Genomic DNA, 27979 nt, shown 5'->3' on the forward strand with positions numbered 1-27979 from the left:
CAGAAGCTGTTAGTCCTTAGGAAGGCTGCCTGGTGATTTATATCTGTGTTCTAATACATAAAGCAACAACATTTGGCCCCACTTCACATTTCAGAAAAACAATTTAGTAACATCTTAACATTGTTTTTACAATCTTAAAACGTGTGCATATTTTGCACACGTTATGTGCTCAAATCTTTTTAAATCAAAGTAATTCTATTGAAAATGCAATTTTAGAAGTTTCAAAACTGTTTTAACATACTGAAATAGTAGCTACTGAAAACAAAACAGTCTAAAAAGACAGTTCTGACAACACTTAAAATGAACAAAAAAGCAAGATGACTTCAAGTAAAAGTGCATGCATTTTAACAGCTTCAGTAGTTCTTTCACTAAGTAATATCCTTTTGTGAATTATGTATTAAGAGAGAATAAATTTAAAAGAACAAAACTGCATTTCTTTAAACCACTATTTCTAATGCCAGACTTTTTCTTTTTGCAACAGCTTCCTATGTAGTTATACTTATTTCTAAACTTAAAAAATGGGCTAATTTGTCTCCCAACTTTTTATAGCATAGGGAGTGAAATGTAGAAAATGCTCTGCAGGAGGATGTAGTTCTGTATCTATAAAGTTTATGTGTATAAAGGCAATGAAAGTACTATTAAACATACTGAGTATGACAGAAAAATGCAACAATGTACTGAGTATGACAGAAAAATGCAACAATGTGGTTGTAGTAATCAAATAATGCTAGGGCACTAGTAATTTTATCATTTTAAGTAAAGAGCTTTTCAGCTTCTTTAATTTTTCTTTTGCTGTCCATTTGAGAAACTGCAGTCCCTCCAGCCCCTCGCATTCTTCTCACGGCTTTACGTTTCAGTGCAGAGCCTGGAGATTTTTCATTTGATATAGTTGGTTTCTAAGAAGAAAAATAAAGCCATCCATTCGTTTCTACAACCAATTTGATTAACTGTTTGTTTTGATCTGAAGAAAAGCTAAGGTACCTTTTTTGGTGTCACGGCATATAATTGTGAAGCTTGAGGATCATCTTTATACAATTTTTGAAACATTTCTTCCTCTAAGATGAGGCTCTTAAATTAAAAATAAAAAAGTTAACTTAATCACACCATATTAAAAAAAGGTATTTTCTTTCCCCCTAGGAATATTAGAGTATGGAAAAAAAAAGTTAAGCAGTTACTATGAAGCCTCAACAAGTCAATAAAAACAAGGTAGGAAATCATTATAACAGTTAATATATATTTTTGTATAGTGGTACTCTGTTTGTCATAGTCTAATTATGTACATATGAATACAATTCTAGAAAGAACCAATGAAATAAAAATATACACACAAATATTGTCTTGGATACAGAACGCCACATGCTTTATATACATTCTTAGATATAGCAGTATGCATGAAGAACTGTTAAGTACACTATCTGTTCTCTGATTTTTACCAGGAGGTCACTGTGTTCAGAGCTATCTGACTGAGCATCCAGCCGTAGAAGCACTCTTTGCTTTTTCCTCGTGCACTGTTCTGAACGCAGATTTGTGCTTTCACTTTGCAGTTCATGTATTGGAGGAGTCTTTATAATATATGTCTGGGAAAGAAAAAGATGGCATTAAAAAGTACATTTTCAGTGGTAATTATAGAATCTAAAACCAAACTCATAACCCCGTTTACAAACTGAATATCCAGGAAGACACTAGAGGGATGCTGTGGAACAATTATCTTTCCATCCAGAATGCGAAGCAAAGACACAAACAAAGGAAAAAAAAAAGAAAAATTCCTTTTTTTTGTTGCCAAACAAGGAGAATGAACGGGAAGCTGTGGAAGAACTGCATTTTATGGCACACTATCTAACTTCATGCTTATCTGCAGAAATTCAGGTTATTCTGAACTGTAGTCACTACATGCAGACTATAACCAACATTTAAAAAAACCACAAATAAAACTGCAGGAAAAAGCTTTCAGAAAGACATTGATAGTGATATCAAGAACCAGATTGGTTTTACTTAAATAGTTCTTTCACCAGAAGTTAAACTTCTCGGAAATATTGCAATGGAACAATGCAATCCTTTTTTAGAAAGGGTAACACAAAAATGGTAGTTGTTTCTATTGTTAAGATGGAAACATCACGTGAGCTTCTGACAGGGTAGAATCATAGGTTTTACAGTTATGATGAAGCAGTCAGGAATACTTTGATAATTTTTACAGCTACACAAGCTATTTTCTGTTCCATAGAGAAAAATGTGCCTTTACAAACAGACAACACTCTTCTTTTAAGACCACGTACAAGAATTCTGGAGACATTATTAAATTCACAGTCCCTCTAGGGCAGGAATCGTTACTGATCAATGGTAACAGACAAATTGAGTAACTGAGCAAGAAAAATGACACACAGTGGGAGCCCTTACATAAACTGCTTTCTAATATCACTGTGGAATACTTTTTTTTTTTTTTTTTTGTGGCTATCTACCTTTTAAATCCCTGCTTATCACAACAAAAAATAAGTTAGCATCTCGAGAGAAGTAAGAAATACAGTCAGAAAAATAGAACAGGAACAATTCACTATTATGAGTTACAAACCTTTAATGATGGACCACCCAAGGGATTTTTTTCGCCGCAGAGCAAACTGCGGTAGATTTATCAGGACTGTGTCCAGCGGGGTTTTGAATGTCTCCAAGCATGGAGACTCCACAACCTCTTTAGGCAGCCTGTTCCTGTGTTTTATTGCCCTTACAGTAATAGTGTTTTTTCTTGTGTTTAAATGGTATTTCTTGTGCTTAATTTTGTTCCCATTGCCTCTTGTTCTTTCACTAGATACCACTGAGGAAGTGTTGCTCCATCTTCTTTACTCCCTCCCATAAGGTATTTATACACTGATAATATGACCCTGAGCTTTCTCTTCTTGAGGCTCAACTATCACAGCTCTCTCAGTCCCTCTTTTCTGTCAGATGCCCCCATCCCTTCATGATCTTCATGGCCTTTTGCTGCAGTATACCCTTGTCTGTCTTGTACTGGGCAGCCCAGAACTGGAAATAACACTCTAAATGTGGTCTCACCAGTGCTGAGTATAGGAAAAGGATCAGCTCCCTTGACCTGCTGGCAACATTCTTCCTCATGCAGTCTAAGATGCTGAGCACATTTCTGGCTTGTATTCAACTTGCTGTTCACCAGAACCCCAGGGCTTTTCCGGCAAACCTGCTTTCAAGCCTGTCAGCCCCTAACCTGTACCAGTTCTAAAAGTTATTGCTTCCCCAGTGCAGGACTTCACATTTCCCTCTGTTAAACCTCATGGGATTCCTGTTCACCCGTGTCTCCAGCCTGTCCAGATCCCTCTGAAAGACAGCACAGCCACCTGCTGTATCAACCATTTCTCCCAATTCTGTATCATCTGCAAACTTACTGAGGCTGCACCCTGTCCCATCATCTACGTCGTTAATGAAGACGTTAAACAGCATTGGACCCAGAATCGACCCTGTACGTCACCAGCAACTGGCCTCCAGCTGGACTTTGTGCCACGCTAATTGCAATCCCTTAAGCCCAGCAGTTTGGCCAGTTTTAAATCTCCTTTACTGTCCAATCACCTATCAGTTTGCCTATAACGATGTTACGAGAGACAGTGTTGAAGCCTTACTAAGCCTGAGATAAACAACATCCAGCATTCTCCTCTCATCTGCCAAGTCAGTCATCTCATCATAGAAGGCAATCCGGTTGGTTAAGCACAATTGCCCCTTCATATAAATCTATGCTGACTACTCCCAGTCACCTTCTTGTCCTTCATATGTTTGGAAATGGTTTCCAGGATTACTTGTTCCATCACCTTTCCAGGGACGGAGGTGAGGCTGACTAGCCTACATTTCCACCAGATCCTCCTTCTTGCCCTTCCTGAAGGTAGCAGGGACATTTGCTTTCAAGTCCTCAGGAACCTCTGCCAGTTACCATGACCTTTTGAAGACAATCGAGAGTGGCTTTGCAATGATACTGGCCACCTACCTCAGCCCTTATGCGTGTATCCCATCAGATCCCATGGACTTATGTATGTCCAGGTTGTTTAAAAATTCCCTAACCTGATCCTCCTCCACCAAGGGCAAGTCTTCCTTCTTCCAGACTTTTCAGGTCCCATTAAGTACCGCAGCCTTTTTCTTTGTCATCAGAACTCCTGCCACATTTGGCAGCAGGTCCTGTAGAAGCCTTTCTTGTTGCCCTTCACTTCTCTTGTCAGTTTTACCTCCATATTGGCTTTGGCTTTCCTGACATCATCCCTGCAAGCTTGGACAGCTCTTCATAGGGTTTCAATTTCTCCCTGTTTCCCTCATACTTACCAATTAAGGAGTAATGCAAAACATTCACTACCGCCAGAAATGAGACATAATGGCTTCAGAGAGCATCAAGCTCTTGAAATCGGACAGCGTGTGAGAGGAAGACCTAAAGTGCACTTCACAGCTGTCATCATTATAGTGCATAAGACCAGGCCAAGCATGTCACCCATACTGCTACATTTAATAAAAAAAAAATACCTTCTCTTCAATTTCTGCTTTAAGTTGTTCCTTAAGGGATGACAGTTCGCTTTTCAAACATGACAGCTCACTTTCCTAAAAACAAGTAGATAAAGGATAGGGTTAACTATGCTTAACCTGGAAGAAAGAAAACAGTCCAAAGGAGACAGTAATTAATAGGGATATTCATTATAAAAAAAAGAAAATTCCATTTGTTCCAGAGAGCTAACTTATCCATAAAGTTAGCATGCCGGGAGGTATCTACAATGCTTTTTCAGAACGATTCAATCACTAGAGTAACAGATGATCAAAGAAGCAGTTACCAAATTAAAAAAAAAATTTGAGTCACACCACCTTCTATTAAAAAAATCTAACTGAAAAAAAGCTCCAAAGAAATATGCTGTGAAGGCAAATGTCAGAAAAATACTGCATTTTAAGCAGATGCTGTAGAACTACACTTTTGTGAAAGTCTTGAGGAGATGGTGGCTCTCAGAACATTTCTCAACGCTAAGCTTTGCAGAAAGGAAAAAGAAAAAAAAAAAAGAAAACCCAAAAGCAATGCAATTCTGGACTTGAAGTTTTTTTTTAGTTTGTTTTGAAAAGAGCTGAAGTACTACTAAGAAACAGGTACTCGACCAGAACTGTTCAAGGTAAGAACTTAAAACACTTGTGAGAACAGTGGGGTGAGGGGCGGAATCCAACTATTTAATACAAAAGTTTCTTATTCAGACAGCGAGGTTAGAACAAGGCGCACTACCAGGAAAAGTAGACAGAAAAGCATAGCTACTCCAATTTATTTTTAGAAACATCTGGGTTTTTTTTAATGCACATAATAAAATCTGTAAGAAAATAACAGTAAACAGAAGTTAGTGGGTTGATTTTTACTGTTCAGTCCCACTAAAGCAGACACTTAACCCCCCCCAAGTGTTAAATAGGAAGAAGTCTAATAGGATATTTATAATTACATTACACTTTAAGGACAGCAGCCCCTCCATTTAATTATTTAGTGCTGAAGAATATGCCTTACCAATGATCTTTTTGATGATAACTGCTCTTGCTCTTTAATTTTATAATGTTTTAACTCTCTATCTTTTTCTTCAACTATTTTGTCATATTCATGCTGTGTTAAAAAAAAAAAAGCCCAAAACATTTGGCTAAATGTTACAATTATAGATCTACCTTAAAACATAACTCATTTTTTCAAATAAGGCTCTTCTGAAGACTGAGAAAGCACTATGAACAAACATTGACGCTTCAGCAGAAACTATAAACCAGAAAATGCGCAAGCAGTATTATTTTGTGGGCTGACAGAGAATGCTTTATCTCTAGGCAGTGGTACGTGTTCTAGCACATAAAAGCTAGCCATATTATTTTTATTAATGGTATCTGCTAACTGTGCTGCAAAACAGAGTAATAAGGAATGTAAATTAAAATATGGTAAGTTAAACTGCTGAAGGTCACTGAGTAATCTCATAAAAAGAGGCCCAAACTGATACCAAAGAACACTGCATTAGGATGGTATCAAAGGAAGCCTGAATACAAAAAAAAAAATACTAGGAATTTAGATAAATTGAATTTATCTGCCAGTAGGCGTGTTTTCAAAATCTGAAGATGAATTTGTTTTTAGATGATGAAAAGTCAAGCATGTGTTCAACTTTGTTTTCCTAGACTCAGGTCTTTATTATGAAGTTTCACTTTCTAATTCATAATATTCTGGTTTGGAAAGGTTTTTACTTAATGTAGTATCACACATTACAAATCACAGAAATCAGTAAAATCTCTTACCTTGTGTTTTTCCATAAGTGCCACCATTTCAGTTATCTTGTGTTGACATCGGATATCAATTTCTCTCTGTCTTATTGTTGCTTCATCAGCAAGCAACCTCATCTTTTCTACCTGTTAGTAACAAGTTTCATTTCAATTCATGAACAATTAACAACAATGTATTTTAAAAAAATCTTAGTTTCATTTCTTCTTACCCCTGTGGGTGCAACATATATATAGTCTCATTTAGTGTAGCTTTCATTTGCTTTTAAGATGCTCTTCAAATCCTACATCTTTTATACATATTGTTAAAATGGGCAAATAAACTGTTGTGGTTTAACCTGGAAGGCAGCTTAACACCACACAGCTGTTTGCTCACTCCCCATGCTCCCTGCAGTGGGACAGGGGAGAGAATCAGAAAAAAAGAAAGCGGGAGGTGGGGGGAAGCAAAATTCGTGGGTTGAGATAAAGGCAGTTTATTAGGACAGAAAAGGAAGGGGAAATAAATAACAACAATGGTAAAAGTATATCCAAAGCAAGTGATGCACAATGCCATTGCTCACCACCCGCCGACCGATGCCCAGCCAGTTCCCGAGCAGCAGTCCTCCCCCAGCCAACTCCCCCCAGTTTCTATACTGAGCATGGTGTCATACGGTATGGAATAGCCCTTGGGGCAGTTTGGGGCAGCTGCCCTGGCTGTGCCCCCTCCCAGCTTCTCGACGGCAGGGCATGAGAAGCTGCAAAGTCCTTTACTAGTGCAAGCACTACTTCGCAACAACTAAAACATCAGTGTCGTTATCAACATTATTCTCATACTAAATCCAAAACACAGCACTATGCCAGCTACTAGGACAAAAAAAAAAAAAAACCTCAAAAACCCACACCCAACCAAAAAACACTCTATCACAGCCGAAACCAGGACATAAACCTAAATTAAAAATACATCCATTCTTCCATGGCGGACAAGTGTCATTTTGAAGCACAAGGCCATTTCAAGCACTCTGTCCTAACATTTTTGGATATTACCATCCAAAAAGTGTGGGCAGGAAAATAGTAATATGGGAAAAGTTATAATCTAATTTGCTTATGCTGCATTTATACCAAGAATAGAATATCTGTGAAAAATATCTTGACAAAAAGAATTTTTAACTGGGTTCTTATTTTTAAAGACATATACAAATACTTCAACTTAAGGATCTAATGTACTAAAGCTTTGCTCACACGCATACACAAGAAGTTCCATTTATGTTGATCAGACTGCTACGTAAGAGCGGGGACTCTGGCCAATACAGCTTCATAAAACCATCATACATCAAAAAATAATTAAAACTTGCAGTAAAAGTTAACAAATCTCACCTCTTCAAGAAGTTTATTTTCATTTACTTTTTTTGTTTCAATGTCTTTTTGATAGATGTCAACTGTTTCCTCATGTTGCTTGTTCCTATTTTCCATCTCTAACTGTAATTTATTCACCTTTTGAGAATGCAGAATTATTGCTGTTATTTCTTCAGGAATAAATATGCCAATTTTTTTTTTTTTTAACCTCTTATTTTCAAGCAGACCCACTCTGTTACTTTTCAGGTATATGATTGAACTATTTCCTATTTAGTGTTCAGCTTTTTTCATAAAGAGTTGAACTTTGGCCTGAAGCAAGTTGGAAAATATTCATAGAAACAATGGCAGCACTACAATGGGAAAGATAGCCCATACCAGTTTTGTGCACCCCGGTCAACAAAACAGTCCTAAAACTAGAGGCTAGTCAATCACAAAGAATCGTTCCAATATAACAGAACCATCCATTAGCAATCTGACACTATTCTGCCTTTGGTACAAAAGCTTCTTCAGTATTGCTGGCATGGAATGCAAAGTAGGAAAATGAAACGTAACTGACAGTCTCCTTAAGATAGTCTCCTAAGACTCAGCAGTATGACTGTATGATGTTTACAGTTCCATCTTTTTTTCAATTAAGAAGTGAAGAAACAGTTTATCTAGAAATAGTTTATTTTCAGAATTTTATTTAGTTCTAAAAAAAGATTAATTCCTTTTAGCTGCTAATATTAATGAGAATTTGGTATGAAACAAATAGGAAGAGTCTATTCCTAAGCAGTCACCCCAAATGCTGTGAATTCTTCAGAAAAAAGATACAGATAGAAATTTTATTCCCTCCCTTATACATCTGTTTAGGATTTTAACTGTTTTATAGTATGTTTTCCTCCCAAGTGTGCATTTTGATTATAATTTTTCCTTTTAAGTTTCTCATAAGAATACCCTCAAAACAGTCTACATCTTTCTTGAAGTGTGGTATCCAAAACTGCACACAATATTCTAATCAGGGACTTACCGTTGCAGAACACAGTAAAAGAAGTGCCTAAAGTGAATAATATATGTATTTCTTGTAATTACTTTGCTATTTCAGTGGGGTGGCATTACTGAATAACGTTCAATACACTATCAACCAAAAAAGAAAGGGGCTGATTAGGAACATAACTCCTTGAGATGTGATGTCCATCTCTTACAAATGTCTGATAGTCCAGTCAGTGTGCAATGATTAGAAATGGAAGCATCTTCCAAAAATTATGGGCTCATTCCTATAAAATCTGTATCCCAGATCCATAAAACAATTAAGAACATGTTTAACAGGTATTATCATCAGTTACACTGGGACTTCAAACATTCAGTCTTTGTGCTTTACCCTCATCTTGTACATGAAGTTATTTAAACCTACCTTCCCTTCAAAAATACTTGTTTTCTTGATTTCTGCAGTAATTTTCTTTTTCAGCACCTTATTCTGTTAAAATAAAGTAAAACAAATACCACACTTTAATAAGTCAATAGAATTATGTAATGATTTATCTGCATCAAGTAGGTCAGGATCTTCAAAATTCCAGCCCTCAGCAAGCAAGTAACTCTCTTTTTGTTGTGCAGTTCAGGTTCCAGATCAATTCTCCAAACAAAACAGTGCTCAGCTACTGAAATAATACTGCTACTTCACGACCTTATGAAAGACTCCTCAAGGGCAACAACAGAGAGTAATGAAAGAGGGTGCAGAATAGGAAGAAAACCCAAGATGCTGCTGACAGAAAATGTGCAGGTATCATGACAAATAATACAAGTTATGTATTTTGACAGTACAGTTATTAACAATTTGTCCTAATGCATAATTCTTTTCTAGTATTGGTATCTGAGATAGGTCATTATTTCAAGTATATCAATGATACCATGTACTAAATGAAAACAGTAGAAGTTTATTAAAGATACTGTTTCTGTAATTGCATTTTTCAAGAGTAAGGATAATTTTACAAAACAAGTAATTCCAATGGTGACTCCTTAATTTCCTCAGTTAGGACAAGAAAGGAAATGTTATAAATTACATAGATACATCTAAAGTTATCACACCAGACAAAAACTGCTGAAAAGTAAGTTAGCACAAAATACCATGGTTTTGTGACTGTACATGCATACAGAGCTGTACATACCTCCTGTTGCAACTCTTCAATGCACTTGGCTTTATTTTCCACCTGTTTCTTTAAATTACTCAACTAAAAGAGATATTTCAAACATTTATTAATGAAGTCCTGACTCACTGCGTTAGAGATTACTGTCAATGTCCTTAAACAAGCATTTTAAGAAGTCTGACTAACTCCGATGGGACTGAAACACATGCTAACGGGGGTTACAGTGATTGGAGTTTTAACCATAAAGTACTACAAGAATTTTGCTAGCCCAATATCATCAACATTAATAGCAGTGAACCAGTTCCTCTGTGGTCACAGAGTTTAGAAAGAAGGAAAAAAAAAAAAAAAGTAACTTCGCAATTGAAAAACTAATCTTGTATTTAGTTCTCTACAGTCCATGAATTTTCATTCCTTATTTTCTAGAATCTTCAACTGCTTTTCCTTCCTTGAAATTTCATTTTCAATACTCTTAGCCTGGGATTATAATTGTAAATCTTTGACTTTTACAATAAACTTTTGAAATCCATTATGATGTTAAAAAAACAGGTGTACTTTGAAGCTACAGTAAGAAAGTAAAAATATTTGAACATATTTAAACTAAAACTCATGTTACGTATTGCAAGCTAATCCATACCCCATCCATCACTAAGCGGGTATACGGAAATCAAAAAAAAGGGCGTTCTCTGTTTGCCTGAAATATAACAAATCTGGACTTTTAAGCCTCTGTGTAAAGAGTAAACATCCCACTGAAGGTCCTTGTCTTTTAAAATAAAAGGGCTCAGCATGTGTATGGATGTTGACTCAACTAGTAGCAGCACTGAAAGAAGAAAGCCTCTGTAAGAGATTACATCCCTAGGTAGAGCTTTGCAGGGAAAAAAAAAAAAGAAGCAGCACTGAAAGAAGAAAGCCTCTGTAAGAGATTACATCCCTAGGTAGAGCTTTGCAGGGAAAAAAAAAAAAAGAAGCTTTACATTTAGATTTTGTCCTACAGGTTATGTTAGATATTTTCATGATAAAACACATGATATGGCATACATTTTCTTCTCTTTCATCCAGTTGACTTTTAATCTCTTCACCTTTCTTTGCCATCTCCTTCAGAGACTCCAGTTCATTTCTAAATGCCAAATTAACAAGCATTAGTAAATATTTACTTAACTTCTTTTCACTACTGCTAAATAAATCCATACTTTATTTTCTGAAAAGAGTTGCTAATATTGATAAGAACTTCATAAGCTGTTCAATGAAAGTGTTCTTAAGATGATGTAAAGTGTCTGTCTGGTAAGTTAACGTCTGACCTGTACATACATGTTTTCGTAAACATGGAAAGATGTTCCCCTTACCTGAGCAAATATATTCTAATCTGTAGCATCATAATGCATCTATGAAACATGGAAGGCTGCCTGTCTATTGGGTTGGTGGTACAGAGACTACTTCAGAGAGTACATTTAACCAGTTTCACCTTTTCACATTTAATTCGTAACTTTCAACTTCTATTTTAATTTCCTTCACACCTAAGATGTTAATGCAGAACAGGATAGCTATATGTAATACAAAGCTATGGCAAAAATTGTTCCTGTGGCAATAGGTATCGCTAATTTGTAGAAACTTCTACATGGCTAACAGCGATACTAAATAGTTTCTGTTTAGCTATATAGCCTAAAAAAAGCATTAACTGAAAAATCACAAAGCAGCATATGAACACAACATTTAGACTAACTCTGAAGGAATCGAGTCTACTTCCTTTAATAATACTGTACACTAATATTTGGCTTTACTTGCCTTAGCTGGCCATTTGCTTCTTCCAGCTTTTCAACTAACTGCTTTGTACTTTCTTCTTTTTTTCTAATACCCTAAATAAAGACCCATGTAAGTAAAATGAATAAAATTCAAAGTGACATCTTAAAAAATTCGAAGCCATACAAAGCAGTACCTTGACCTGCCTTATGCAGAAGGGTAACTGCACTTCCCTTGCATTTTAAACAGAAAAAGTAGTTCATATACTCTATGGAACCATGTCATGTTGTAGTTTCCCATATGATTTATATTTTAAATTGAATGTTGTCCTTTAAAAACAGCTAGAAGTTTACAACTTGCCTCATGACTTTCTTGCAGTTTCTTGAGTTCTGTAGCCATATCACTTTTCTCTTGTGCTATTTGTTCTTTTTCTAATAAAAGCTTGTTGATATACACTGTTTGTTGTTCATTCTTTAGCCTAATTTAAAGCAAATGGTCAAGAGAAATAAGAACAAGTATTTTGAAATTTCCTTTTAAGTTAAATTTATCCATTATAAAATGTTAGTTCACGCTGGAAAAAGTCCAGGCCTGTATCTACAAATTTAAGCTTTGCAGCAAAGTTACAGTGATGCAAAAAAGTGACAGAAGAAGGAAAGAAAATGAGAGTCAACTGTTATATAAATATAATGGTTGTTGAAGACGACGTAGTTCAATATCCAGCTCAAAGCAGGGTTAACAATGAATTCAGAAACTTTCTCTTCATGTTAGCCCAACTAAGTCACAGAGATATCGAACAATAACATACATATAAATACAGACAATGCAATTTATAAATATATTAGTATATAACAGATGTCATACATAGATGTGTGCATAGGTTCAAAATTTTCATTAGGAAAAAATCATAGATAATTTCATTGTATATTAGAGTAACTTCTAGGTAACACAAAAAAATTGAACTAATACTGTATTTTCAAAAATGATCATACGCCTCTCGTTCAAGATCTGTATGCAGTGTCATAAGCTCTTTTAAATAATTTTGTTCCTTTTCAGCTGTACTAGTCAGTTGTACTTTCAAGTCATGGATTTCTTTCTGCAGAAGAAAAAGAAAGTGTTTTGAGTATACATATGTAAATTACAAGTCATGAAAGCTATCAGAAATGAACTGACAACACAAAGCTTTAAGATGAAACAAAACTACATACATGCCATAAATTAGCCAGACCCTGTCTTTACATCTCTCTGTTGTGATGTGGAAGTAGTGTGAGATATTGAACTCTGATATGAATGCTAAATGTGTAAGTCTAACTAGTCTGCAAAATTACTGACAAAATTAGCTTTCCTTGGACATTATTTTAAAAAAGACATTTGCTTCGGATATCATAAACTTTTGCATTCACCTAAATAAAACAAATAAATAAAAAAAAAAAACCCACAGAATTCCAGTACTATGTGATACAATAAGCACATATTTTAGATGCATCCCAAACCACAAAGCAAATCTCTTCTGTCAGAAATTTGCTGCCATTACAAGATAAGGCAAGCCTTGTAATGTAGTGTAGTTTATAATATATAAATGCTTTGAATACTGTTTCCTCCAAATAAGTGGCGATACCCTGATACCACAGGCACTGGCAGGCAGTTGACTGGGGCAAGGGGAAGGAGGGAGAGAGGGATTTGTTTTTAAGCACAGCACATAATGAACTTCTGGAATTTCTTATCACAGAAGGTTATGGAGGCAAATAGTATGAGGAGGTTCAAAAACAGATGAGACGCATGAACAAGTCCATAAACTGATAGCAAAGGCAACAGACAGGGATGTGTCCTCAAACATCCTTAATACAGCTACTGTAGGAACGTAAGGGGAACGGACCACAGATAACAGTCAGGCTCCTCTACTACATAGTATCTTCTGCTGTCATTGTCACCAGCAGAGCAGTGCATTGGGTGGAGCACTGAACTATGTGATAAGTTTTTATATACAAGCGATAATGTGAAAAATGTGTTACTACCACCCTTTATTCAGACCTCTCTGATTTGGAGCGCATTTTTCATTTCTTTTTCTCTCTCCTGCAAATTTTCTACAGTAGCCTCAAGATCCTCCTTCTTCACTAGAAGTGCTTCAACTTTTCCCTGTTTAAGAACATAATGAAACTCACTTTAGAAATCAATGCACAGTATATAAGGAACAAACATACATGGTAAAATGCAAAGCTCATTTCACATTACCCTACTTCAGCTGATACAGTTTCTTGTTAGACTTGTAAATACAAGATCATATCTCAAATAATCCTGTATTAAAAGCATACTTCATATAGCTTAGACTTCTGAAACAGAAAATGGGCCTGTGTCACAGTTCAGTAGGGCTCACCGAGATCAGAGCTAATTACTTCAGGAAACTTCCCTATCAGTAAGGAAAGAAAATCCAGTATAATGGGAATACATGGAACAGGGCGTTATAACCCAAAAGACCTTTCTGCAGGGTCTTAAATGTCTTCTCTGAAAAGGGACATGCACCAACACACTATGCAATGCCTTCTAGATACTAAACGCTGCAGTATGGAGGACACCTCACCGGAAATAACACCCCACAAACAGCAAAATAACCACAACAGATTTGTGAAGTAAGAAACCTAAGAAATTGCTTACTAGTTTCCTCATTTTGTCACACATAACCTTTTCACAAATTCCACTGCCTCTTCTGGGTGGTGTCAGAAGCTTGGTTATCCTTTAAACACCACAATGAGGTAAGCCTTTACAATGCTTAATTTTTAGAAGATTATTATGAAGAAAGCCAGCCACTCGAGGAATTATCTTTACTGTCAAAAATTACTTGATCCCTCAGCCTTAAATGTCATATGTTCGTCACAAAAAAAAGTATTTTTCAGAAAGGTTCAGAATGAGGAAAGGGTACTAGACATAACTAAAAATAGGATATCTTTATGTCCAGAGGGAGTGGCATTTGAATAGGTGTGAATGAAGAAGGAAATGACCAGAAATGTTGACAAGGAAAACCAAAACAAAGCAGAACAAAACAAGAACAATGGAAAGAATCAAGTCCTTCAAAGAAAACACTGAAATCCTCTAAAAGACAAGTAGAAAGTTTAGTAGCAGCATTAAGGCAGATTAGACAGTGTGTATATATGGCATTTAAGATATTTAAAAAGCAAGAGAGACTTCATATGAAAAGTAAATGCCATGAGACTAATACAATGAATATTTACCAGTGTTTCTGACAGCTCTTCAAGTTGCATTTCTTTCTCACATTTTAGTTTAGTCATCTCTTCTACAGCACATGTAATGTAAAATTAATTGAATAGAAATAATTTTACACATTTAGCAGGCAGTCTAAAGCATTTATCCCTCTGCAGTACCAAATTTTCAAAACTTGTTGGATTAAGTTCAGAAATTGTAACGCTAATTATAACCTAAATTATGACTTAATCTAAACGTAGATTGAAAAAATTATTCAGAAAGACATTAGCAAATACATATCTGAAGAGAAACTAATTACTTGTCTGAAATAAAATTCAGAGCCTATTATGTTTTCCACAATCATGGCTTCAAAGAAACCATGGACTGTAAGAATGTTTACAAAGGAGTAACCTCCAAGTATCGATGCATCTGCATTTTTCCAGAAAAAAAAATCTGGACTGCTGAAGATATTCACATGGATATGCTGAAAAAGGAAACCACTTACTAGTAACTTCAAAATGTTTTCTATGTGCACATTCACATTGCTGGTATTTTTTGCAAGTACTGGATACCAAACTCATTTTTGCTCTGCAACAGGTCACGTCTCACCTTGTTCTAGACAAGCATGAGCAGTTAACTTTTGAATGCTTATCTTTAAGTGCCCTCAACACATGCAAGGACATCAGACTCTATTTCTCATCTATCATATCAGGACCAGAGACATATGCTGCACACTGGGAAAACAGTGCTAAAGATAGACATCTTACTCCAGGGGCTAAGGAGCGCCTATCTAGAAACCACAGGATAGCAAAGCCGTATTTAAAGCTAACCACTGTCAGTGTGATTCTACATCCAACATGGAGAGAGTGGTCTGCAGGAAAGCTTAATGCAAGTGTTTTGTCTCTGCTACAAGCTACAGAAGTCACTCCTGGAACCTTCTGTTCAGCAGTCTAACACTACCTCTCAAACAGGTCTGAAGTGCTATCACTCGTAACTGGAAGAGTGCAGAGAAACCGAAACGACTTCCAGGAGAATCCATGCGTGTATGGTCTTACTATTGGAGGGCTGCACAGCTACAATGACTACCAAAGAAAGGGGAGTCAGATGAGTAAACAAAAATTTAAGCATTCCTGACAGGTACAGGGTACTGCAAAACCATTTTTCCAAGCAATAGGGACAGTCTATTTTCAGAAAACAGTAGAAAATATTTTTATTATTATCTAGCTCGTTTTCTTTCTTTCTACAAATCTTACCCAGTTCAGCAGACTTATTTTTGAGCTCCAAGGTAAGTAGCTTTGACTCATCTTCATATTTCTCCAATCTAAGAAAATGGCAATTAAAAAAATACATAGTACAAAGCAATGCACTTGAAACTCAAAGGACAGTAAGACAAAGTCTTACCACAAACACTGTAAGAACATTTGCCTTTCAACAGGCAGGTGATACATCTGCCTGCAACATGTATCAAATTTCACTTTTACAACTTTGGAACAGCAGACACAAAAGTAAACAAATATATACATACATAAACCTGTATTTCTTAGAAATAGAATTATGAAAGTTGGGGGGAGGGGAGAAAAATTTGCTTTCTTATCGACCAATATCAACCAGCACAACTGAAAAAAATTACACTAAATTCTCTGCATTTAGACTAGTGCGTCAAAAAAACAAATTTCCGCGTCATATCCTTTTGTTCTTGCATTTGTCATAAACTGCAACTACTTAGAAGACACCTTAATGCCACACACCCAAAATCATCGTTTCTTGAAAAACTCAGGTGCAATAATGTATTGAAATACATCCTTACTGCTCTTTTCTCATTTTTAGAAAGGTTGATTTTTGTTGCTATCAGGTTCTTTGACAAATACATAATTTTTAAAACTACGGAAAACCTGAAATACATTAACAATAGGCATCAGCATTAAACAGTATTGTTATCGCATACGGAGTAATATCTTCCTCACTAAAAGTTCCATTATAAAGAACGGTGAAGTACTAAATGCGATTACTGCTCTCTTAGTTAAAAGCTGCATCCACACAAAATCAAACAGCATAACCGTCTTCAAGTGCTAATAATTTAAATCATCAGACAGGTGAAGGACTTTAAAAAAGCTGTTAGTGATTACAAAAAAAATGTAATTACACCAGATCACATATGAATTTTAGGTTTTATTTCCAGTAGCTCAGTAATCTAGTATTTTACCTATAAGATCATTCTTTAAATTTAAACTGTTTCATTTACCTATTTTGCTCTTTTTGCAGCAAGCTTTTCAAACTGGCAACAGAAGTCTCAAACTCCTCTCTTAGGGATGCATGCAAAGCTTTAGTTTTTTTACATTCTTCCACCTGTGCTTCTTTTTCTTCAGTGACCCGAATTAATTCTTTCACTGCAGTCTGCAATTCGGTTTCTAAGTTTTTTTGTGTAACCTACCAAAAAATTATGTAATGTCTAAACATGTTTTGCAACAAACAGATACAATTGTTCCATATCTAAAGTATCAGTAATTATTTATGCAATCACTCATCTAATCTATTTATACGGGAAAATTATAAGCAAGCTGTACCTCTGTTTTTTGCAATGAAACTTTGGCCTCTTCCAGTTCTGCCCTCAAGTGTTCTTGATTGATCTGGGATTCTTTCAAGATTTCTCCTTCATGTCCTAAGCAAAAAGATAGATGCTTACATATAAGAAAAACAGCATATTTACTAAAAAATGCTTGCATTTCTATTTTACAGCTAAATACATTCCTACAACTTAATCAAGTTACATAATATATTCATGTCATTGTTAAGGAAAAAGCCTCCAAGATTCAGCTTATTAAGTAACAGCAAACTAAATGTAAAATTACATCTATTTATAAAATTTAACAAAATGCAGCCACTTATATGTATCTGGCATAAAAACGATACTAAAACCTTCCTCCTAACTCCCCAGGGAAGGGGAGGCTGAAATATTGCCTCAGTTCTAAAGAACAAAGGTACTTGCATCATACAGTATAAATCTTTTGTAATATAAACGGCTTAAAAATACTGAAAATGAAGTCCTGAAAAGTTTCCTCAATAGCACCTAACTGTAAGTTTGCAAAACTCAAGCAAAGTATTTTCCCCTTGCAATCTTCAAAAGCTCTCACTCCTTGAGTCACATCTAAAAAAAAACCCTTCAAAAATAGTTATATTTCCAATCCCAATCAATCCTTTGCCTATTTGCAAATAAGATTCCATCTAAAAGCTGTAACATTTTGGGGATTATTTGGCAAAGAGGTGAAAACATGTCTTGTTGAACGCAGAACAAGGCTACTATCTATAGACTACTGAACAAATATTATACTTTGAAAACGCTTCACTAACTTGGTTTGAAACATCTCAATCCAGCAACCAGGAAAAACACTTTTATCTATTATCATCCTATGTTTACTACGCAAGTCCAACTGAAATGGGAAAAATCTCCAGAACAGGGGCAGGGTTATACATTGTCCTGGTAAAACTTAGTTCTGTTACAAAAAAGGAATGACAGGGTATATGGCACCTTTACAGTAGTATAATATGTTCACACGAGAGTTTATTGAAGAGTAAAAGAAAAATCCCTTGCAATGAAGCTGTCATGTCAATACAAAAACAGGGTGTAGCCTAAGCCTAAAGAGAAAACCTTTGTTATAAAATAAGGGCCTGGATTTTATACATACGCAGATCACACTACCAGTCCTGATCCCACATCAGCAGCTTCTGTTCCAAACGAAAATACAGCCTGCAAGGCCCCAAAATTTTGCTGCTGACTACTAACAGGGTAAAATTATCATGATCCTGTTTCCTATACGTCTATAACCAATTACATTTTAACACAGCAGAGAGAACTCTTACTTTTTGCTTCTACTAAGTTGGCGATCATATTTCTGGATTCCTGAAGCTGAGCTTTGATGTCTCTTATTATATCATCTTTTTCACCACTCTGTATGGTAAGAACTGAAATCTAACAAAATTAAAATAATATCAAGACAAAGTCTAGAAAAAAGGACAGATTCTCATTTTCATTTGTGCACTGTGTATGATTAGCATACATACTGCTGTCATTCAAGTTAAGTAAGGTGGTCGGTCTTAGCCAAATATTGATCAAGTCATATTATTCTGGATGAAAAAGCTCTTCAGTTCAAAATGAAAACATGAATTCCAACAGAGTAACAATACTGGAACATGACTAAACTTAACAGAATCTGACTTAAATGCAGCTCCAACTGTTATTGTTGTCCTTTTTACTGAGGCCCAGAAACACTCCTCGCCCCTCTGCAATGTCACATCCATCCTCAGAAAAACCCAACCGCTCATGACCTTCCCAGATACAGACGGATGCTCTGCTTCTCAGGGTCCTGCTTACAAACTAAAAACGCTTATCACAATTCATTTCTTCAACTTAATCAGTCTTCCATCATGGCTACCTCATCACTACCACAAAAAAAACTACTCTAATCTCAGATTCCTAAATTCTCTTACCAGCCTGGGGTCTGATACACATTATAATCCTTTTTCCCACCCTCCTTCTTACCAGATACGAACTATACCTTTCTTTACCATGAGTCATGACTGCTTTACTAATTTTATGCTTCTGCACAAACCACTGTTACAAGGGCAAGTGTAGGTACAGAGAGCAGAAAGAGTACTCAGTGTTTACATAGTGCTTTTAAATCCTGCCATTAAGATGTCCCTTATTATGATACAGCAGCCTAATTCACATTTTATTCCAAATAAATAACACAGAAGGAACATGCCATCAAAAGGTTATTTGCAATATTAATTTCCATCCTTCCAAAATACAAATATTTTACAAACCACCAAGCACTTTTAAAGAAATTATTTTCATTTGATGTATCAGTAAGACACAAAAGCAAAACAGAGTTAAAATATTAAAGAAACTGCAAGATGTATTTCAAAAATAAAGCTGTACATACTAGATTGTAAAACTGAGCACACCTGCTTTTCTTTCATATCGGCTTCCAGTTTGCATTCTTTTTCAAACTTGTCCACTTTTTCTGCTTCTTCCTTTACTTTTGAGATTCAGTAATATCCATAGTTAATATACTAGCTAAGATATACTCAAAGTTAAATACAATTTCCAGTTTAAGATTGCTTATAATTGTACAGCTGTACAATTTGTTTCCTAATGAGTAATTGTTGAGGTCATGTTTGAAATTATTTTCTAAACAGGCAAATTAATTTTTGCGCCAGCTTTCTACAGAATTAGTCCATTATTCCACATATTACTTAATAGTTCGTTGTAAGAAACTAACAGAAATGCACATGTAAAAATGAAACAGGCACATAGCAGCATAAATAAAGCAAATATTTAATTAATTTCTGTAGCTATACACTAGTGCATTATCATGTAAATAAACCAACTACATAAAATAAGTAGTGATCTCTAGACTGTACGTCACAGACAAAACTTAGACTTTGAGTAACTGTTTGAAAAATAAAGTTCTAAATCTGACCCAGTGGAAAAACAATTACAGGGCCCAGGCATCTAATGACAGGCAGCATGAATAAAAGAGGGTCCACGCTGTCAGAGAGTTAACAGTTCACCATTCTAGCACTTCATATCTGTCCTGGTTTCAGCTGGGATAGAGTTAGCTCATTTTCTTCCGAGCAGCTGGCACAGTGCTGTGTGTTTTGGATTTAGCATGAGAAGGATGTTGACAACACACTGATGGTTTAGTTGTTGCTGAGCAGTGCTTACGCTAGTCAAGGACTTTTCAGCTTCCCATGCTCTGCCAGGGGCACAAGAAGCTGGGAGGGGGCACGGCCAGAACAGTTGATGCCAACTGCCCCAAGGGCTATTCCATACCATACGGCATCATGGGCAGTATAGAAACTGGGGGGAGTGAGCCGGGGGGCAGCGATCGCTGCTCAGGGACGGGCTGGGCATCGGTCAGCAGGTGGTGAGCAACTGCGTTGTGCATCACTTGCTTTGGATATTCTTTTATCATTTTATGATTATTATTTTCTGTTCCTCTGCTGTCCTATTAAACTGCCTTTATCTCAACCCACGGGTTTTACTTCCCCCCCACCCCGCCCCGATTCTCTGACCCATCCCACTGGGGTGGATGGTGAACAAGCAGCCGTGTGGTGCTTAGTTGCCGACGGTTTAAACCATGACAGCATCTTTCTGGCCTGAAACTGCATGCAATAAAATCTATGAAGTACACAATTGTTAAGCCTGCAGCGCAAGCACAATAAACAGAATTCTCACATTTGAAACACATTTCCAATCTGGTGTTCTCTGCTTGCACACGAAGCTCTTGAAATGCCGCTATCATTCTCTAAAAATAAAATTCAATATATACACTCATATAGAACTAAGTCCTTTCAGTAATGAAGCATTATGTTTATGGATTATAAACAAACAGTATTACAGGCACATTCATATTTGTAGGAGAAATTTTGTTAACAACAAAATCCAGAGCATAAACATATTTCCAGTTAACAGAATGTTAAATTATTCAAAGTTGGAAGTTTAAGAATTTCTATACTCAAGATCTAAACAATTTCAAGGATTAAATATTTTTACTGGGGCATGTTTGTAGATCCCTAACACAATGGAGGAGTTGTGCTTTTCTTAGTTGCTACAACAACCTATAATTAATATTTAACCATTATACCATGTACTCTCTGACTCTGCTTAGTATCAAGTTCATCACTCCCAAACAATGATGCCTCGCATTTCTCTATTATAAGTATACTAGGGTCTTACCTTCCACACTGGAATAATTAATAACAAAAATATGATGAACTAATTTATTTGGCAAGACTGCACTCCTTTCACAAATTAAAAAGGTAAAAACTCTCTAAGTCAAGGAATATTCACACCTTGTACTTCTTATTCCACACAAAATCATCAGTTTTCATAATGAATTTTGTTGTTCTGTGTCACACAAAATTGAAATTAATTTTCTTTGTTCATCTTTGTTTTATATTGCACTTTACATTAAATAAAATTATCTAATAGAATAACCCTAATATTCCTGACCCCAAAACCTGCCTGAACGCAGCCCTATGTAACCTGCTCTAGTTGACCCTGCTTTTAGCAGCGGAAGTTCTCCAGAGGATGCTTCCAACCTCAGCCATTCTGTGAAATCACCAGATAGGTGACACAGAATACAAAAAGACGACTGAAGTTATGGCAGTCACCTAACACTAAGCAGATCATACATATCACACAGATCATATGGATCTACATCCCAAACACCGTTGCATTTTATCCAATTAACGTGGCCCATACAATACAAAAACAATTCTTGAAAAGAGACTGAAAAGCTGACTTCCTGCACCACACATGAAGGTTCTAATCATTTTATCAGAGAACGTTCTTTGTACAAATGGTATCTCAACATACACGCATAACTCGGGTATCTCAACATATCCACGTAACTCGATCACATTTGAGCCTTTTAACAAGCTACGTCACTTACTTCAAGATTGTTGTTAAGTTCCACATACAGTTGTTTTGCTGCTTCTTTTTCATGTTCATCTATGAAAGTAAGAACGTACCACAAAGTTTTCCTTTTGAAAAAGAATGCGAGCTGTCAAAGCCATTATGCTTAAACAGCACAATGAATTAAAAAAGGAATTAAATTAATAATAATTGAGGAATTAAAAAAGAAAAGGCTCTTTTCTGATTTAAAAAAATCATTATGAAACAGGGTGCCAAAAGTTATAGAATCTGGAGAAAATGTATATTCCATTGAAACATCAAGAAAGCTCAGCTTTTCAAATTTCCTTCCCAATCTCACTTTTTCTGTGAATAGTGTAATTCTGGATAAATTTTTATAACAGTATTTATTAATTGTGATAGTGTTATGTCATTGAATATTAATGTATCAAAAATGTTAGTGTTTCAAAACCTGTAATATAAGGTTTAGCACTGACGTTCTTCCCATCAGCAAAGATACCCAAGACCACAGAACTGTCATTATATAATTGTAACAATACTCCATCTTTTTTTCTTTCATTTTTGTAATTGAGATTATTTTTCCCTAACAAAACAATTATAGAAGAGAACAGTAAGAAACACTGCTATCAAAGAAGTACAGTACATCTATACAGAGATGTTTGCAGAAGCAAGGCTAAAAAGAAACAGACACTTCTTAAGCATCCGGGATCGAGTTAGTAAAATTTTAAAGATTGTAATAACAATTCTGAATTTCATATAGAATAAAATCTCAAGTCAAGAACATATTTTAAAACCTCAAGAATTTAAACTTTGTGAAGTTATCCAGCTGTCTTGGCTTGGCCAATTTAGTGAGAACAATACAAGTTACTCAGAGTATCTTGGGGTTTGGACATTTTTTTTCCCCAATGAATCTGTAACTGCTCCAAACAGGATAGCGCCAACTCTGGAAATTTGTTTAAGAGAGCCGGGAAAGGTAACTACTGTAGATTCTACTGCCTAAACACAGGCATGAAGCGCCACCTCGTATGTCTTAATATATTCAAGGTATCTGGATGGGACTGAAAAACATCAGTGGCCTGACAAGACTTCAGGAGCCCTGCGCTCCTCTGGAGTGGCTCCCAGCGGCTGGCCAGGGCTGCTTACACTGCCTGAAACCTGTATCAGTGTTTAGACACCTAAACAGCTCCCAGGCTTGTAACCTTTAAGCAAACAACCACAGTGACTTCAGAAACCCTCTGGATTTAGTATTGCAAAACATCTATGTATCAGACTTATGGCTTCACTTCTAATTTCACTCTGATGCAGAGCCACATACACTTTATCTCAATCGGAGAATGTATTTGGAACAGAATGATAGCTTTTTTCCTTCATGAATTTAGAGAAAGCTAGAAGTACATTTACTTTCATAAATCAAAATTTAAATTCCATTTACATTTGGCGGACTTCTCTGTGAACTGAGTACAGGTTTTCTTGAGCAGATTACACAGATGCCTTGAAGCACTGTTTCTAGAAGAGGGAAGAAAATACCTTAATATGTTGTCACAGGAGCACATGGTACTTTGCATATCTAACTAGTAACAACATAAATGCCCTGATGATACAACCTGTACAATTTAACAGCTATATGTAACTTCCCATACTAATACAGTTCTCAGCATGAAAAGCTAATTCTTTTCACAAAAAATGTATTTGACTGCATTACTTACTGTTTTAAGAGATCTTTATTTTCACATATCTCGTCTTCCAGTTTTAAATGTAGTTTTTCTTTTTCACACTAATTTCATAGGGAACAAACACATTGTTATTGAAAAATATACTAGAAATATACTTTCACTTCTCAAATCTCACTTGAAAAAGTAATTTTCTGCATTAGAAGACAGAAATCTGTTTTATCTGATATTACATGCTGAGCCATCTTTTGTTACGGTTTGCATGAAAGACAGAATAATAAACAATAATTTACCAGCAACTGAAACACTTGCAGTTATGTTATTCATACACACATTCACACACTACATGTGTGCACCCCTTCTCAGAATAACCATTTCCTCAAGGCAAAAGTCAAACAACCAAAGACAACTCAGGTTACCAAAGCCAATGTAAACAAAAACAAAAAGAAGGACCAATAAGTTGTCGGAAATATGTATTTCAGTCCCAAAGCTGTCCATCACTGCCAGTGAGATAAGAAACTGAGATAAAGCAGAGCACACTACTTCCTATATGTGCTGAATACAGAAATATGCATGAGCATACTTTACACGTGCCAGGAGGATGAAAGTTTATTCAGTCTTGAACAGGTTTCTGCATACCCACAGTATGATGTGCAGGTAAATAATACAAAGATGGAATGCACATTGTTAAAAAGAGGAAAACCATTTTTAAATCCCCAAATGCCACTTTCTCCTTTAATAACAGTAGGTTATTAATGACCATATAGGTCATTGGTATCTAGCCAAATGCCGCCTTTGAAGTCATCACATTAACAGTTCAAAATTTCTTCAACCTCTGCAACATTCTTTAATATTTAATTATATGATCAATATTTTCATACTAAATCAGGAAGAGCTTTCTCTTTACTTTACATATTCAACATATATTATACAATACTGGCCTGCAATTCTTGAATGGCTTTATGCTGTGCTTCAATGGTCTTTCTATTTTCTTCCAGTTTTCTTTCTTTCTGCTTTAGTTCTGACTCTACAGTTACTTTCCACTGCTTGATCTTCGCAGCCTCTTTGTAGAGTTTTGAATACAATTCATTCACTGTTTCTCTACTCTGTTAAAACAGGTTCCACAATTTAATCTCAAATGCTATTTAATTAATAATGTTTTAGATAGATACATATTTATCTCTTAGAAATATCGCAAGAGTAATTTTTTTTCCATAGATGGTGACACAAGCTTATATATTATCAGGAACCAAAGTTTAAATCTTTGTGCATCCACTGTGTGTGTTATCAAGACATTGCAGAACCAGTAAGAGACACAAACGCAAGTGAAAAATACCCCACTGCCTTCAGATACAGTGCCACTGCTAAATAGATAGCCTTAAAGATACGGATAACTGCACTCAAGTCAACAGAAGTTTTGCTAGAATTATCGGTAGAGCCAAGATGCCTTCCGTTAGGCTCTTCACGCCATTTCCCTCTTATTCTGACAGATACTGCTGAGTTAAGTAAAAACAGCTTCAGAGACCTTGTGCAAGACTACCTGCAATTTGTTTCTGCAGTTAACTCATACACAAAGGAGGAAGAAAAGCCAACCAACCTTGTGCTCTTAGAACATCTTTAAAGTACCGTACAAGCAGTACTTGGTCAGTGGTTTAGGCAGGTAAGAGCAGCACAGTAGGCCACAGGGCATTTCTGCAGTTTGTTTTAGGTATGATGTCACCTAACACTATCCTTGCTTTGGCTGCATCATGATATTATTACAGTCCTGACTGTACATTAATAGCTGCTAGGGCTAAAAGAAGTTTAGTCCTCAGGGATATGAAAATCATTATGAGGACTGCAAGAAATATATTCCATTTTGTTGCACCAAGCAGCATTTTCTATCTGGGAAGCACAGGAAGCTACTGGGGGGGGAAAAAAAAAAAAGCAAAAAAGCTTATACTGAGCTATACTAAAGCAGAAAAACATTGGTAAAGATGCTATGAGAAGAATCAAATGCTTGAGGAAACCACTCCACTAAATTCATTGTTTTATAGATAAAATAGAGCCAGTCAAGGCAATTGGGATAATCCGCTCTGATTTTCCACAGAATACTGACTTCAATCCTTCTGTGTTTAAAAAGACTATTCAGAACCAGTTTCACAAAAATATTTAAGTGCCTAAATCTTACTCTGATTAAAACTCCCAGAGTCCCCAGGCACTTTTTAAAACAAGCAAACAAACAAAACAAACCTTAGCGATCACCTTAATATTTAAATGTTTATCTCCAGGTATGTTCACTGAATCACAAATACCTCCTCTAAGCGATTCAGATTTAAACAGGAAACAGAAAATTATTATTCCCCTTTGACTACTTCCTTTAGCCCTGAATTATTGCACTGTTTTGGAACAAATTAAGAGGCCCTAAGAAATTAGATATGCAAAGTTTATACTTAGCTGACCTGTTCATCTACCTCAGAGAGAAGTTTTACTTGCTGTGAAATTGCATCTGAAATATGAAGAGATTTTGATCAATGCGTTTCTACCAAAATAACAGCGGAACTGTATTTAACAGTGTTACAGCTATGAAATTGTTGAAGTACTAATGAAAAATGTCAACCATATTACAAAATGTTAAAAGAACGTGCAAGGTAAACGCTTATTTTAGTCTTACCTGAACCAGTGATTTCACCACAGTCCGGTGTACTCATCATTGCAGATGGCCAATTAAGATCATCAGCTGGGCACTTGTTCAAACCCTGCACAAATTTAAAAATTAGTTTCTTATGGGTAGATTTGTAAAGAAGGATTATAAAACCCAGAAAAAAGTACAGCTAATGTGAAAATAGAATTTTCCATTAATAAATCAACTACCTAACAATTTTCAAAGCCCAAGGTATTGGTAATGGCTTTGGAGCTCTCACACTTGCTTCTTACTTCACAGTGGCTTTTCACACTGTTGGTCTTTTGTAGTTTGTTTTATAGACTACACTGTGGCCAAAGGGGAAGCTTTTGATGACAAGAACTTATTAGCCATTGCATGCCTGTGCACAGTTGCATGGTAAAGGGCTCATTAACCAAAATTATTTTTTTCAAGTCCAGTATTTCACACTTATTTTTTACTTTATTCCCAAGAGTACTTCTAAGACACATCTGCTTATGTTTTAGCATGAAAATTTCATTTTACAAGGTGTTTTAAAAAAGTCACAGAAATTTGTCTTGTAATTCGTGTAACTCATCTCTCATCAGAATACCGCATTTGAATCTTAACGTATTTCATAAGAAGCCTCAACATGAAAAAAATATCTTGTTGTATTCACATAACTCAGAGCGTAGCAACAGGACGTTTTCACCACACACTTGATCTGGTGGGACCGGCCAGTAAGGGTGTGCGAGCGGTGTACTTCCCACTTACTGTTCTGAATCACCCACATCAAACATGTAGAATCATAGAATCCTAGAATTGCTGAGGTTGGAAAAGCCCTTTAAGATCATCCAGTCCAACCATGAACCTACACTACCAAGTCCACACTAAACCAATCAAGGGTAGACTAGACTGAACCATGTCCCCAAGTGCCACATCTCCCCATTTTTTGAACACTTCCAGGGATGGGGACTCCACCACCTCTCTGGGCAGCCTGTTCCAATTCTGCCCAGAATGTATTTATCACTGGTGGCATACAGCTACAGTACAGTTAAAGTGTCCAGAGAAGGGCAACGAAGCTGCTGAAGGGTCTGGAGCACAGGCCTTATGAGGAGCGGCTGAGGGAGCTGGGGGTGTTTAGCCTGGAGAAGAGGAGGCTGAGGGGAGACCTTATCGCTCTCTACAACTCCCTGAGAGGAGGTTGTAGTGAGGTGGGTGTTGGTCTCTTCTCCCACAGAGTGAGCGATAGGACGAGAGGAAATGGGCTCAAGCTGTGCCAGGGGAGGTTTAGGTTGGAAATTAGGGAAAGTTTCTTCACGGAAAGGGTGGTCAAGCATTGGAACAGGCCCCCGCCGCCCCGCCCCCGGCCCGCCCGTCAGCCGCCGCCTCCAGAGCCAGGCAGCCAAGGCCGGCGGCAGCGCCGTTACCTGAGGCGGCCCCGCCGCCCGAGCGCTCGCCGGGGGCTGGGCTGCGGGCAGCCGAGCGCCGCTCAGGCGCGGCGGCAAGTACAGCTGAAGCCGGCCGAGCTTCTCCATGGCCGCGGGGAGCAGCGCGGGGCCCGGAGCCGGCGCCTCACGGCGGGCGCGCTCGCGCCCCGAGCCCGCCGGCTGCTGAGGGGGAG

At 36.6% G+C, this 27979-nt stretch overlaps 2 protein-coding genes across 2 annotated transcripts in view; both read right to left on the reverse strand.

Moving 5' to 3' along the window:
• Positions 1 to 27979, reverse strand: part of LOC104032779 (polypyrimidine tract-binding protein 1-like) — a 213163-nt gene that overhangs the window by 74350 nt on the left and 110834 nt on the right. The window lies entirely within an intron of this gene.
• LOC104031708 (synaptonemal complex protein 1) lies at positions 753 to 27893 on the reverse strand. Its single transcript, XM_075725284.1, has 29 exons — positions 27786 to 27893; positions 26389 to 26473; positions 26177 to 26223; positions 24677 to 24841; positions 23772 to 23839; positions 23498 to 23571; positions 22085 to 22143; positions 20866 to 20935; positions 19590 to 19663; positions 18486 to 18594; positions 17192 to 17286; positions 16870 to 17054; positions 15881 to 15948; positions 14657 to 14718; positions 13461 to 13565; positions 12422 to 12525; positions 11793 to 11910; positions 11478 to 11548; positions 10734 to 10812; positions 10112 to 10172; positions 9720 to 9784; positions 8969 to 9031; positions 7600 to 7716; positions 6265 to 6375; positions 5507 to 5599; positions 4501 to 4575; positions 1434 to 1577; positions 982 to 1068; positions 753 to 896 (listed from the first exon to the last, which is right to left on the reverse strand). The coding sequence occupies exons 1-29, from the start codon at positions 27891 to 27893 to the stop codon at positions 753 to 755; spliced, it is 2706 nt and encodes a 901-aa protein (XP_075581399.1).

This window comes from Pelecanus crispus, chromosome 28, assembly GCF_030463565.1.
Source record: "Pelecanus crispus isolate bPelCri1 chromosome 28, bPelCri1.pri, whole genome shotgun sequence".
In the NCBI taxonomy this organism is placed as follows: Eukaryota; Metazoa; Chordata; class Aves; order Pelecaniformes; family Pelecanidae; genus Pelecanus; species Pelecanus crispus.